Raw genomic sequence first — 14,557 nt, 5'->3', positions numbered from 1 at the left:
GCCTCTTTTTGGGGTACAAGCACATCTAGCCAAATCAAAGCATCACAAAACAAAGGTTTTCCAACATTAGCACGGACGAAGCCTCCGTTACTTTTAAATTGATACGATAGTAGAACTTTAGGACACAAAACTATTAAATTAGAGACAAGATTTATAGGTAAGACAAGGATCTGTAAGTCCTGTAACAAAATACCGTCAGACATTGCAACTAGCTAATGTTGCTAAATGCTAATTTCTTATTCAAAATCTAAAAATATCTAAAATGATTTTTTTTTGCACTGCCCACTTTGAGGCCTGTTGATATGACGCTGAAGTTAGCATCTGATTCAAGGTAAGGAATTTGGACTGAATTTAACCAGCTCTAGATGAGAATCTAAAACCCCTTACTCTAAGCTGAAATGACGTTAGTCCACTTTGCTTAATGTGAGAAAACCAGTGATGCCCCACTCAGAATTTTGTGGGAGATTTAAAAGTTTTGATCCGCCGATGCCACTAGAAGATTTAATTTCTGGTCTCAACGAAGCGGACACAAAACATTTTCCGTTTTGAAAAGATTTGTACATTTTTGACTGCCTTTATCCATGCCTTGCTGGTTCTGAAAGTAGCCAACTTTGACAATTCTTCACGTCTTATCAACATTCACAGTGAAGACTGCTGCTGCCGTCACAATTTTGGCTCTGTAGTCTTTTATGCGTCGCTTCCACTGAGTGCTACTTTGTCAGTTTTTATTGTATAAAATACCAGGCTTAAAATTTGCAGTATTTCGAAAAGCAAAGCTTTAGATGTACCTTCTGTCCCTTCTTCCTCCTCCTCTTCTTCCTCATCCTTGCTCATGACTTTGTGGTGCGCAGGCATGTTGAAAGTGCTCCTACGCATCGATTTCCGGCGCTTCACCCGAGAATACATGTCCATATTTTCCTGAAAGAAGCAAAAAAAATAAATAAAAATAAAATCAATAAATGCAGCCACTTGTGTTCACGTTACAGTCTCAGTTTGTGCTTTTTCATATTTCTTTCTTTTTTTTTTTGCTGTGTGCACCGCTCACCTCCTCCGTTTCTCCGTTCCACATGCGAAGTCGCTCCAGCTCACGGTTCTGCCTGATGCTGGTGATGTTGTCCATTTCCTGCAGAACGGCCTCGGCGGTGCTTCACACAGACAGACGGAAACAAACGGTGGATGGCAAACACTAAGCACATATAGGGCATAAATCCAGCCAATATCCCAGCCCTAAACTCAAAAGTTTTATTTCATGTTCTAAGTTTCTCATTCTTCACACGACACACAATGTGTTTGCATTGTTATCATTTCCAGCTTCTCCGTTGTCTGACGCAAAGATTTGCAAAAGGCAAAAGTACGACTTCCAGCTACCTGTTGACCAGCTGGTCGAACAGCAGGCTCTGATTGAGGTGCTGGAACTGGCTCTTCCTCACCCGGCAGCTCCTCTTCAGCTCCACGTGGCCGTTCATTCGGGAGTGATCAGCCCCTCCGCTCTCATCGCTCCTGTGATTCCTTTGCGCTGCAGCGTTGAAAGATTCAAAAGATTTGTTTGTTTTCGTTATTTATTTGATTTTTTTTTTCCAACGCATGAAGCCAAAGAAAGAAAAAAACTGAATTACCGTGTCCATTTTGCATTATGCGAGAAGACAGCCTGGAAAAAGAAAACATAAAAAAAAATAAAAAGTATGAGATCTGTTGAAGACTGGGAGGGAGGACGGGGAGTAATAAGAATAATCATTTGTGTTCTCGCTTTTAGGATTTTTACAAAAAGGCGGTTGGACGTTAAGCTGAAAATTAATTTGCAATAAACAAATCCGAGCCACTGACCGGGTGCGGTAGGTTGGCAAGCCCCAGCTGACCCGCTGGCCCTTTGCCTGAGGGGACGGCGAAGTGTCACTGGAGCTTGGCTCAGAGGCTGTCTGCCGGCGCGTTCGTTTGGCAGGGGGTGCCAACCGTGGGCTGTTGGGACTGCTCGCATCACTGCTGGGCTCCTTCTGTTGTGCAAACACGGAGAAAAACAAAAAGTTGAGCAGGAAGCGAAGGAGAGAGCACAAGACTTGGAGGAGCAACTTCAGGCAAAAGGGCTTAGAAAAGGAAGAATGCCAATTGTGTTGTTTTCACAACAAGTGACAAGTGTGTGTAGCTAGACAGCCATCGAACAACTGAAGATCCTTTGCAAATTGATTTATTGTAGCTGAAACACAACAGCGGGGGAAAAATACAAAAGGTAAAACACTTGCTACATTCAAAATGGTTTTGTAACTGAAATGTAACAGAAAGAGAAATACATTATTAACCAATGCACCTGTCTTAATTCTTTACATTTTATAAACCACAAAAAAAAATAAAAAAACATTAAGATGTCTAAGTGTCATCTGATACTTACAAAGCCAAAAGTTTTCAAAGGTAAAAATCGCAACAAGTCCATTGAGAGTGTTTGTGTGCTGGTTAATTTCTCCAAACTGCCTAAATTCTGGTTGACAAGGTAACCAGAGAAATATGGGTCAAAGACAGTTTGCTGCCTAGAGCGCTCACTCGGTCATGTTCAAGCAAAAACAACATGGCAAAAATTGTTTACAACACACGTGTCGCACACTAATCAAATTTCAAACCCAAAATATTTAAACTATTCTCAGCATGAATTCAGTCATACAATTTGCCAACTGTGTACCCATTTGTCAACTTGTTGATGTAACTTATTTCCACTAAAAGTAGATATATGTCACACTCCCTGCTTATTATAATCACTTTACAGCATTACAAAAACCAACACAACCTACTCAAACATATCAGGTCATTTAACATGAAGGAAGTTTGACTCCGTCTCTGCAAGCAAAATAATAATCTCTGAAACTGGTCCAAGTAACAATTTATCAGTCACATCTTATACAGTTCATGCTTTCTTATCTCTGCTGGGAAATGATACATTAGTAGCTCAATGGACCGTTCGTTCCTGCTGAGACTGGTGTCCTTGACCAGGACTACGTCTCCTCCCCTGGCGTCAGATCTGGTTTCAGTCCACTTTGCATGACTTTGTACGGTGGACAAATATTCTTTTCACCTTTTCCAAAAAGTATCAGCAAAGTGTTGAACATTCTTCTGTTTTTTTGTTGTTCTTCTTCTTTATTTTCCCCCCAATCAATTGTCCTGGTGAAAACTTCTCAAATGGAGCAGAACCATCATTCACTCTCCGTGTTGGTAACATTGCTTGTGTGAGCAGTACAGGACTGTCCGACATCCAGCACTACGGACAGCTCCTTCACTTATGCGTCTCCCTTGATGAGCCGCTTGTTCGTTGAAGTGACGAAAAGTAGTGTAGCGGTAAGAGGGCGTTTCTCGCCGTCTGAGCTTGCCTCTTGTTGTATGAGTTCGGCCAAGGGATTCAGCTTTTTGAGTGCGTTACGTGTTCATCCGTTTCTTCTGTAAGATTTTTCAGCGTCTCTCATTGTAGGCATCTTGTTGGGTAGCTTTAATGACGATTACTTTGGCTTGTGAGTTTCTGGTTGTTTGGTGTCTCACTGAAACGCTCCCATCCTGTTAGTCCGGTTGGTGGCATGTTGGTATTTGAGGGTTTTCAAGATTTCACAAAGTGTCTTTCCATGACACCCAGAAACAGATGTACCTTTCACCTCTGTCTTTCAGAGAATAAGGGCACTTCTCGGTCTCTTTCACCAGAAAACAGTTCTCTTAGCAATGTTTAACCCCGACTTATTATGGGAGCAACAAAGCCTAAAGAGCCATACAGACTATTGACTGTTAACAACATTGCCCTACGTGTGAATGGTTTGGTTTCGCTTCATACACAAGTGAAGTTATCAGATAGTAGGTTCCAACAGAGTCTTATGCTTCTCTAAACAAAGAGAGTGTCTTTTTAAGTCCTTTGCAGGATGCTTAGCGTCAAAAGTTCGATGCTACTTTGTGAAGTTGCAGGATACCAACTTGTTTTGTGTTCTTGCAAGCAGGTCAGTTAATTCCGGTTAGCAAACAATGTCACCAACATTCAACATCGGTTGCTACACCGGAATTAATGAACCATCTTGTGTTCTTGTTTACCTTGTTATGATGCTCTTCTCATACTGCAAATGATTATTTCCAAACATGAGGACTTCCATTCTAAACTTGGCTATGGTTTTAGAATGTCAGTGTCCTCACACTACAAATAACACACGAACAAAAAAAACAAAAAAAAAATCTATGTGGTCTTTACGCACAATAAAGCGGTGAAATATTTGCTGCACATTAGCCATCTGGGGTATGGGCTGTTTACAAAAGCACTCAGCACTCCTGACAGAAAGTTGCTCAAATCAGGTCCACTAATAAGCTTTTGGTTAAGGAATGTTTCAACACATTTTCCATTTGAATGAAAAACGACCTGCATTTCCTCTGGCTTCTGTGTGGTATACGCAGATCGTGCAAAGACGCCAATGTCCTTTATTTACAGACAGGGGTGGAGCAAGCTCTGCTTGATCGTTATTTAACATCTTTGGCATAAATTGGACGTAAAGATCTTTCATTTTTGGTTTCTTGGAGAGAGTAGAGGCATCTTAGGGCTTGCTGTCAGTTGGGGAGCGAAAGGGTAGATGTGCAAGACAGCTGTTCTCTTGGTTTTGATAAACTTCATTGTGGCTTTTTTTGTTGTTCTTCTTCTTTATTTTCCCCCCAATCAATTGTCCTGGTGAAAACTTCTCAAATGGAGCAGAACCATCATTCACTCTCCGTGTTGTCTTCAGTCGACAATTGGGACCTTGTCTGCAGTTGCGAGTAGATGTTGGTGATGCTGAGCAACCTCCAGAGAAGGTATTTTCTGATTCCATTGTCTGGAACAGAGTCGCTGTCAACTACAGGATGTAGCTGGATGTTGACTTTTACCCAACACTGACAAGGTTACCACAGAAAAATATGTTGAAGTTTTTTTGGCTAGAGCGCTCAGTCATGTTTTTGGAAAAACAATATGACAAAGATAGTTTGTAACACAGATGTCTCACACTGATCAAATTTAAAACCCAACATTTTTTTAATTGTTCTCAGCATGAATTGAGTCATTCCATTTACTAACATTTGATTATTTGCCAACTTATGTAATATTCTTTTCACTGTAAACTAAATTACAGTATTTGACCAAATGACTGACAACGATCTTTCCAAGTTCAACTTCACTACTGACAGTGGAAGCATAGCTCACTGCTGTTATGGGAAACTGTGTAATCAGAGGAAGAAATGTATGTCCTATTTTCTTTTTGGGGCAATTACTTCCCAAATAGTCTTTTTTTTTCCTTTTTTTTTTAAACAAGGTGTACAACTAGCAACTTTATTGACCTAAAAAAAAAAGGAAACTGGGAGAGATGCTTGAATTTATCGTAATTCTTTTTTTAATCCACATAGGCTAAAATATCCTCCACCAAATGACATTTTGTTTAATATCCCCCAGAAGGTTGCAGAGAAATCACACACTTTTTAATGGCCACCATCAAATTTCTGGTGTATTTCTGGATGGATGTTTGCCCACTCTCCTTGGCAGATTTGGTGGCGTTTATTTAAATGGAATAGACCTGACATTTTTTTTATATAGTCTACAAATAATCACCAGTATTTAGGCCTGAACTACATTGTGTCGAAACGTAAAGCTTGAAAGATTCATTCCTCCACCTACTTCACCGGTACAACTGGGATGGAAACAAGCCCTCATCACAATACTGCCAATACCATGTTTGGGAGCTGCAGAGTGGTCAAATACTAAGCAAAAATTATCCATGGCCTTGCTGATAGCTACAGGAAGCATCTTGAGCAGAAACATTTAAAGGCATATTAAATCGGGGTGGATTCGCATATACGAACTGCTGCATATCATTTTGACCCCATGTGGATTAGAGAAAATCTGCAATAAATTTAAACGGTGAATTATTTCTTCAAATTACTGAAGTGGATGTTTAGTGTCAACGCTCCACAAAGGGGAAAGAAAAGAAAAAAAGCAACGATCAATTAAGTCATTAAGAAAGTCTAAAATTAATGAGATTCATGCCTCAATGCTCCAACAGTGCTAATTCAAAAGACTACATTACCTCCCCAGCATGCCATCAGGTTATGCAGAAGTCTGTTAATGGCCTATTCATTTTAATCAAGGCGGCTGGAGCAGGGAGCAATCTGAAAACATGGAGGATGGTGGGCTCTGCTCTGAAGAACAGATCACAGATTTGGCAGAGGTATCTACACTAAGCAACATATCGGAGGACGATATTTGAGCATAGCATGTTATTCATTTCATAAAACACAGTGACCAAACAAAGAGCTCTTCAGAGAAGTTCATACAATATGACAAACGCATTGAAATCCCCAAAAAGGTTTTGTTTAAAACTAATACTGTCAAAGAAGGGTATTTTCAAACTTTTTTATATATGTGTAGATCACACTGAAACTTCTGCAATCAAAAACGCTGTGCAGACGTCAAGTAGTAGTCAACAACATTCACAAAGAAAGTCATAATACATTGAAAAGGTCGATCCGTTAAGGGAAATATATCTTTTCTCCTCATTTATGTTTTCTAATGCTGTAAAAAAAAAAAAAAAAAGAACATAGATGAAGAATCTTTAGGCTTGCGGTGTTCAATGTTTACACTCTGAGACAAAAGGCTGAAAGATTGACGCAAACTTAAGATCTCAACTTAAAGTTTGCCAGAGAAGCACTGCATTACTGGGCACAAAGTTGACTGTTTTTGGGTTTGAAACGTGTACTTCAGGAACAGCCTGTTCCACGGCCCTTGAGGTTATTTACAATAATAAAAATTAAAAAAAAAAAAAAATGGTTCACCAAGTTCAGACATGCTAAATACGGGACCTGAGCCAGCCAACTGTTGTGGACCTGATCCCTTCCCCCCACTGTAAGCTAACTAAGGCTAGCCATTTCCAAACCAACGCTAGCTTAAATAAGGCTTTATCCTTCAGCAGTCAACTAAACATCTATCCTGCTCGTTCCACATAATAGGGTCGAAGTTGAAGCAATGTTTTTTAGCTTAATTGCTCCATTTGAAGAACTGAGTTTTGATGACAACGGTGAAACAAGTCAGCCGGGCAAAATTGCCAAACACAAAGGGAACTCAACTTAGAGCTAGCCAGGAGTTAATGTCGCTAGCTTGTATTTTAACAGCTTCATAATAAGTTTGAGGCTAATGACACGCACACGACTGGTTGCATTTACTAGTTTTATTTCTTGTCTGTGTCACTGTGTGGGTGTCAGTGCAACTGCTGCTCGTATCTTGTTGTAAATAAGACATCCATGGGATCAGCTTGAGGCCAGGGCTACAGCTACTTAGCCAACTAGCAGAGCCAGCTAGCTCGCCCGGTAAAAGAACAGAGACCGGCTTACATGTTCCTCTGAGTTTCTCTCTTTTCTCGATGACGATCGCGTCCTGGAGGAGATGAAGGCGCCGCTCCGTGTCCGGGGGCTCTTCCTCGTCTTCTCCATGTTTCTCTCCTTTGAACTGTCTTCACCGAATCTCTCCAACCGGCTCCAAACACTGCTTCAGTGAGCGCAGCATCGAGGCGCCATTTCTCCCTGTCTATCTCCTGGTCTATCTACTCCCTCCCAAGCGGCTGTGAGTCCTTCTGGCAGGTGCCTTTATTAATATTATTTTTTTCTGACATGGCTACTATCCCCCCAAAAAAGACAATAAATATTTTAACATAAAAAACACGCTTTTGGTTGACACTTGCTGAAAAAAGTGGTGCAATAAACAGACTCAAATCTCACAGTTTTGGAGTGACACTCAAGCTTTCCTCCTGCATCTCAATAAATAAATATATAATCTAAAACTTCTTATTTTAGTACTTGAGTTTAAAAGGGGGAACTCACATCTTATATGGAATTATTACACGAATTGTGAAATATGTCTACTTATTTTTTTCTACTTATTTTTCAAGTAGGTGTACCATGTGTCTTGTGAATCTCACATTTTGTTTCTCCGAAAATGTAAATAAAAAGCAACAAAATGTATGTAATATAATTACACAAAGTTAAGACTGCTGAATTGATGAATAAGTTGTCCGTTCAGAGTGCTGTGAGCAATCATATTGGAAAGTTAGGTGGAAGGAAAAAGTGAAATCAAAAAGTGTTGCAAAAAGACATACAAGGGGCATGGATAACATCTTTTAGAGAAGTATGAACCAATTGTCATTTCAGAGTGTGAGGGAGATTTACAAGTCATGGATTGTAGCTGAAGTCAGAGCTACATCTGCAGAAGAGTGGGGAGGCAGAATCCAAGCTGCAGGAGGTCCAGTGTGAAGTGTCTACTGGTTTGGGGAAGCCATTTTATCTTTTTTGTCTTGTTTTTGGTCCACCATATCCACCTTTATGGAGAGATGGTGATTTAATTTTCCAGAAGGACTTACCACCTACCCACCCTGTCAAAGTTGCAATAACTGCTTTAATGACCATAGTGTCGTTGTGCTTGATTGAGCAGGAAAATTGCATGACCGAAACCCAACAAAGAAAAGAGAAAGATGAGAGACACAAGAGCTAATAGTGCAAACAAACTGCTATGAAAGCAACTTGGGCTAGACCTCAGCAATCAAGCAGCATTTATGCAAGTATTCACCCCATAGGTCCCCCAACCAAGTATCAAGCACAAACCCTATGCAGTACATGTTCATACTTTATAGTAGACTGATATTTCTAGTTTAAAAAAAAGAAAGTTTAATTTAACATTAAAATTTTCTATGATGAAGTTTGTGTTTTCATCAGCTGTGACCCATAATCATCAGAAATAGTAAAAAGAAATAGTAAAAAGAACTCATGAGAATTAGAAATATACACGAGATTTTTTTTGTTTCTGTGTTTAAATGATTTAAATAAAATTACTGTTAGTTTGTAATGAAACTTGATTGAGACAGCTAAGATATTATTGTTTACATTTATGACCCCCTCCAAAAAAACTCCAAAAAACAAAAAGTATTTATTTATTAACTAATATATATCATATACCAGATGTGATTGGTAACCTAAAAATAGCTGAGCAGTGCTGTAGCATTACGACAGTAGCACTTTACGGCAGTTATTTCTTGCTCTGCAGAGGAGCCGCTGCCAGAAACTTGAAGCTGCAGATGTGCAACCCCGGGTTAAAAAACAAAAGCTGGTAAGTCGCTATTTGACTTTACGCTTAATATGAGCATGCAGCTAATAGTTTTAGCGTGTCTTTGTGTGTGTAAAAGCCACGTTTATGTGTTCAGCTTGTGTGTCGCTCTTAGCGTCCACAGCCTTTTATACCCACTTGCATAAATAATCTCATCGGTACAGGCCGCTTGGGTGTGTGGCTGTTTGTCAAGAACGGCTTGTTACATTGGGCACTTTCCACTACTATTCTTAGCATACTCTTAACGAAGGAATGAGTTTTAAGAAATGTTTTTAAATTTTAAATATGTCACTACAATAAATTTGAAGCATGCTATTTAAAGCTTCGACAGGCTCTGCTATAATAGCGTTGTTGTTTTTCTTAGATGGAAAACACATAACGGCATGAAAGAGACTGACACTGTGGCTGAGAAAGCTGAGCAATGGTAAGTCAGAATAAATAAACCGGGAAGCGTTAATCTTGGATTTGTTGGTATTACTGTTTGCGCTCTACCTTATATTTACAACTCTGCAATGTCTCTCAGATGCGATTCAAACGTCTTGAGCTTTTTCGCAATTGAACGCTTTACAATCACAAACTATTATGTATTTACTACAATGTTAGGTGGTAGACCAAATAAAAGTACTAAGTGTAAAGTGGGATCAAAATGAGACAGTTGTTTTTTGCATTCTTCTGTTCACTGTAATCACAAATGCAAGTTTGTTTTTGTGCGTGTCTACCAAATTTGCATATTAGGAGACCAGAATTATAAGCCTATTCTTCTTCACCAAGTAGTTAAAGGAAACTGATTTGGTTTTTCTTCACCAAATCAGTTTTCAGCATTGAAAACTGATGTTGATGGAGTGTCAGTTTTCAAGTCATACCACAGGTTCTCAACTGGCTCTTGGTCTGGACTTTGGCTGGGCCATTCCATTGTGAATATATTCTTTTGTATACTAATCCATTGTAACTAGCTGTAGACTTAGAGGTACTTTCCTGGATTTTATTTAACAGTATCTGTGTAAAGAAAACTAAAAAACTACACTTTTTTATTGTTTTCATTCCACTTTCCAATTACCTTGTGCATAAATCACCTTAGAAGTAATGATGTACCTGCTACAAGACAATGTGAAAAACCTCCGGAGATACAAATGCTTTTGCATGGCACTGTAATTTGTTATTTTGGTTTCAGGAAACAAGAGCAGTGGAAAAGTTAGCAGTAAAGTGTTTAGGAGACATTATTTGGAGAGGGAAACTTAACTATCAGCTGATATGTTTTTGATGGATTGAAAACTTTTTTTTTTTACACTTTACCTTTCACATGTTTTGTTAACAGGCAGTCAGTGAGGAAAATGAAGAGGAGGTTCCAATGAGTCGTAGTTTCTCAGTAGAAGACCTCCTTGATGAGGTGGAGAAGATCTGCTACGATGCGTCAGGGACATCAAAGGTAACTCATCCCATCTCAATGCATATTTATTGTGTGATGGAGTTGTTGTCATATAAACTAAGACTAAATGCCAAATGGTAAGTGCGTGCTATGAGAATGCAGTTATTACACATTTCGACAGAACATTAAATATACAAACCAGACCACCGTAGTTTGACCAATGTAGTTTGCACAGTAGAGATTCACAGAGAAATCAACCGGTGCGTGGAACTAGACCAGGCCTGACAAGGTGCTGGCCGTCAGAAACTCAGAAGTCCTTTGCTGAATCAGTGGATAAGCCGTAGTTTAGTGAAACCAGGTCACCTCTGATGACAATACTCTGGAAATGTCCTGTTGTGGTGAGACAGGTCTGTAGGTTGTTCAAGCTGTAAGAGGGCAAGCAAGTAGTAGAGGACAGGAAAGCTAAATGGAGTTCATAAATCTTTCAGCCTCTGGCTTTAGAAATGTTGGCAGCCTTTTTGAAATCTAAGAGTTAAGATATGGATCCAAATTCTCCTAAATATACAACTTGAGTGTGCTGTTTTAGCAACGTTAGCCACATGCTAACCCCTAGTGTAGGGTCCTAAGACCAATTAAAATGTCTTTGCCCCATCACAAAACTCTGTTTCACACTGACATATTGTCTCATCTTGTAATATTAATAAGTGACCACTCCATAATTGACTTCTTCTTATATTGTTGTTCTTAAAGGGTAATGGCTAGAAAATGGTAAAACCAGGTTGAAGTTCAAAATCTGCATTTAAAAATCAGTCACAGAACTTTGATCCTTGCGTTTGCAGTCAACCTCTCTATTGATGGGCTTAATACAAATGTTGCCATGTTAAATCCAGGTGGAGATGGTGGTGAGGCTGTGGAAGGACGGCTTTACTATAAACGACGGAGACTTCCGCAGTTACTCTGTGTCAGAAAATCAAGATTTCCTGGATGCCATCAAAAGAGGGTGAGTGCCTCCGTTGAGGCACTTGGCATATTTTGATCCGAAATCTACTCAGAATGCTTACAATTGTAGTGTAGTCATTGTTTCTAACTGCATATAATCATTTAATCCATTTACACCACCTTAAGGAATTTTCAGGAAATGAAGCAATGTTTCCTGTTGACTTGGTTCCTTTATCTGTCGGTTTGTTTGCAAGTTCTTCAGGCATTTGAACACTTTTTTTTAATCCAGTCTTTTTTATCAGTAAAATTAGCATCCAACTTGTTCTTTACCTTTGAGCTGTGCACAACACTGCACTAAGCCAAAGTTTGTCCCTACTTCGGTACACAAACAAGAGTATACAGACAGCAGATCTATCCCATTTCCCCTTTGTCTTATTGATTGATTCATCTGATAATACTCCTTCGCTGAACTTTGACCTGACCCAGGGAGCTTCCAGCGGAGTGGGAGAGCAGAGCAGAGGAAGAGGAGCTGGAGATCAGTGTGGAGGATATGACTGAAGAAAACTACGTCCCCAAGAAGAAGGCTTTTCACCCGTTCAGCGGGAGAGGGTACCGACTTGGCAGGTGAAAGCTTTTTGATGTGTTTCATTTTATTCTTTTATTTGAAATAGATCTTAGAGCCTACACTGAATTATTTGGAATATAAAGAGAGGATTACTGTTACAGTATCATTAAAATGTACTGCCTCTGCTAAATAGTCATAGACTGTCTCAAGTTTCAACATGGTTTTATTACCACTTCTGCCATAATACTTTAGACCACTAGGTGTCCCACTAGGTTCATGTATTGAAATACCCAGAGGCAAGTCCTAAAAGGCACTCTGTCAGTCTTTAAGATTTAGGATCTCGTCTACAGGATATCGTACACAAATGTCACGTTGTTCAACTCATACATACATTAAAAAATAATATTTCACATTATAGGTATGTTTGAACACTACCAACTTTTGAGAAAATGACCATGAGCGTCTTTGCACCTGCTTTTCACACTTCAAACCGACAATTCGTCTGCTTCTTGTTCCCCATGTCCATTCCCAGCGTTGCACCCAGAGTTGTGGCCCGGTCACCGTCTGTGCACGAGGATGGAGAATCTCCTCCTATTCCCATGGTAACACTAGACCACTCCCTTCCCGTCACCTCTCTGCAGATCTGGTTGGCCGACGGCAGGAGACTGGTGCAGAGGTTTAACCTATCGCATAGGTGTGTGTGTCCCCCCGAATTGCACCACTTCACACACAGGAAAACCGATCTTCATGAAGAATATCTCAACACTGGCTGTTCCCACTGCGCTGCCTGTAAATCCCATAATCTCTCAACATCATAGTAAATATGTAGTAAAAGGCAGAGGGGAGTGAGGGTTAAGATTTTAGGTTATTGTGGCTCAGGGGGAGGGGGTGAAGGGGTTTATGTTTTTTTGGGAGGGTAAGGGGGGATTACATAAAGCTTTGTTCTAGTCTGATAAAGTTTGAAGGCTGAAGAAATGGCGCACAGGGGTTTCAGAGACATAATCTGAGTTGTAGCAGCAGCGTGGATCTATAAAATCCCCAGTGAGGAATTGCGTAACTCTGATGCAGCATTTATATAACAGGCTAAAGGATGAGAGAGGACCGAACCCCTCCAGTCTTAAGCTATAGTCTCAGAGTGCAGCGAGTGTTTGGGCTGCCACAGGACTGCCGGGTCATCATTAATAATAGATGATGTTACCAGCATGCTGCCTCAGATCTCACGTGTCAACACAAGGGGTGGAGTGTTAGTCTGGGAGTCTTGGGCTTCCATAAAGGAATCGGCATGTTTAACAGGATGTTTCACCCGGGGTGTGTGAGGGGAAAACTAAAGAAATTCATTCAGTTTTTTTTTTAATCTTTTCAGGATTATTATGGAATAAGAATATTTAAATGTCTGTCATTGATTAGTTAACTAAAATGTAGAGCCATCCATTCATCCATTTGTCCACATATCACCTTCTATCCATTTCTCCATCCTTTTGTCTGTCCATCAAAACATTTATCCATCAGTCATTATTTTATCTATTTGTACATCCTTTTGTTGTTTCTGTATCCATCTGACCAACTTTCAGTCCTCTCCAGGATATTGGTGTTTTTTATGATTGCTAATTTTGCAGTATTTTTCTCAAAACGTTGTGATCAAAGTTACAATTTTTTTAAGCTTTATTTTTTTCTAAAGCATGGTCTTACAGAAAAAAAGTTGAAATTGCTGCACATAACCTTCCGCAAAAAGACAAGATTTGAACATTAATATTTAGAGTGCAAATAATATTTTCAAGAACATTCTTGAAATGGCATCCTTAACACAAATAAGACCGTCTCCTGACGAGTTGACAAAGTCCAAAAGAAGAATTTCATGTTGGTCGTTCAAGTTAATATGAATTTTATGCACAATAGAAGCAAATCCTACAGAACATCTCAAAATGTTTTTGCAAAAAAAGTGATTGTCTAACATCATGCATATTTTCATCTTGGCTTCTTTTCACAATCGGCTTTCAAAAGACGCCATGAAACAGGATGTTGAATTATCCGGGGACTAATTGGATTGGTCAAAATTCAGCCGGGTTTCCATGATTGGTCAGAAAAGAAGAAACTACAGAAAATGTTAAAGTGATTGGTCAGATATGTGTAAATCGCAAGTCGCCGCAAACTGATGACTTAATTTACATAAATAGTCGCGATCGCAAAATTGCAACTTCTATAATTTAAGCACAACAACCAGTTCACAGTGACTATAAAAACAGCCCAAAATGAACAAAAATCTCTCTGTGAACCTCATTCACCCCTCAGTTCTAATCTGAGTTATGATTCTCCTTTAAGGATCTCCGACGTCCAGGATTTCGTCGCCCGCTGCCAGAGGAGCTGCCCACCTTTCATCCTGACGACATCACTTCCTTTCCGGGAGCTCAGCGACAAAGAATTGAGTCTTGAGGAGGCGGATTTGGCTCACGCCGTCATCGTCCAGAGACCTCTGAACACACAGGCTCTGTTTGGACACTCCTGACCGAGACAGTCCCATACCTCACACAGCATGCTACCTTCCCCCCTTCTCTTCATAAACAAGTAGTCT

At 39.8% G+C, this 14,557-nt stretch overlaps 2 protein-coding genes across 3 annotated transcripts in view; one reads left to right on the top strand and one right to left on the bottom strand.

Annotated features, from left to right (window-relative positions):
• Positions 1-7,578, bottom strand: part of atad2b (ATPase family AAA domain containing 2B) — an 82,191-nt gene extending 74,613 nt beyond the window's left edge. Inside the window, exons 1-6 of one of the 2 annotated variants that reach the window (XM_007566635.2) lie at positions 7,357-7,578; positions 1,825-1,991; positions 1,617-1,648; positions 1,369-1,516; positions 1,046-1,145; positions 789-918 (exon numbers count right to left, since the gene is read on the bottom strand). In XM_007566635.2, coding sequence (XP_007566697.1) covers positions 789-918; positions 1,046-1,145; positions 1,369-1,516; positions 1,617-1,648; positions 1,825-1,991; positions 7,357-7,455 — 676 coding nt within the window. In that variant the 5' untranslated portion in view covers positions 7,456-7,578. Of the gene's footprint in view, positions 1-788; positions 919-1,045; positions 1,146-1,368; positions 1,517-1,616; positions 1,649-1,824; positions 1,992-2,383; positions 2,492-7,356 lie in introns of those variants that run through there. The other variant, XM_016678949.1, reaches the window with a different exon arrangement.
• A 1,433-nt stretch (positions 7,579-9,011) lies between these two features.
• Positions 9,012-14,551, top strand: ubxn2a (UBX domain protein 2A). Its single transcript, XM_007566634.2, has 7 exons — positions 9,012-9,121; positions 9,483-9,542; positions 10,434-10,544; positions 11,375-11,484; positions 11,910-12,047; positions 12,521-12,682; positions 14,308-14,551. Exons 2-7 carry the CDS (start codon positions 9,540-9,542, stop codon positions 14,489-14,491), a joined length of 708 nt encoding a protein of 235 aa, XP_007566696.1. The 5' UTR covers positions 9,012-9,121; positions 9,483-9,539; the 3' UTR covers positions 14,492-14,551.
• Positions 14,552-14,557: the final 6 nt, after the last annotated feature.

Source organism: Poecilia formosa, unplaced genomic scaffold (assembly GCF_000485575.1).
Source record: "Poecilia formosa unplaced genomic scaffold, Poecilia_formosa-5.1.2 Scaffold196, whole genome shotgun sequence".
Taxonomy (NCBI): Eukaryota; Metazoa; Chordata; class Actinopteri; order Cyprinodontiformes; family Poeciliidae; genus Poecilia; species Poecilia formosa.
The sequence above is the reverse complement of the archived record's forward strand: the minus strand, read 5'-3'. Positions and strand labels throughout refer to the sequence as shown.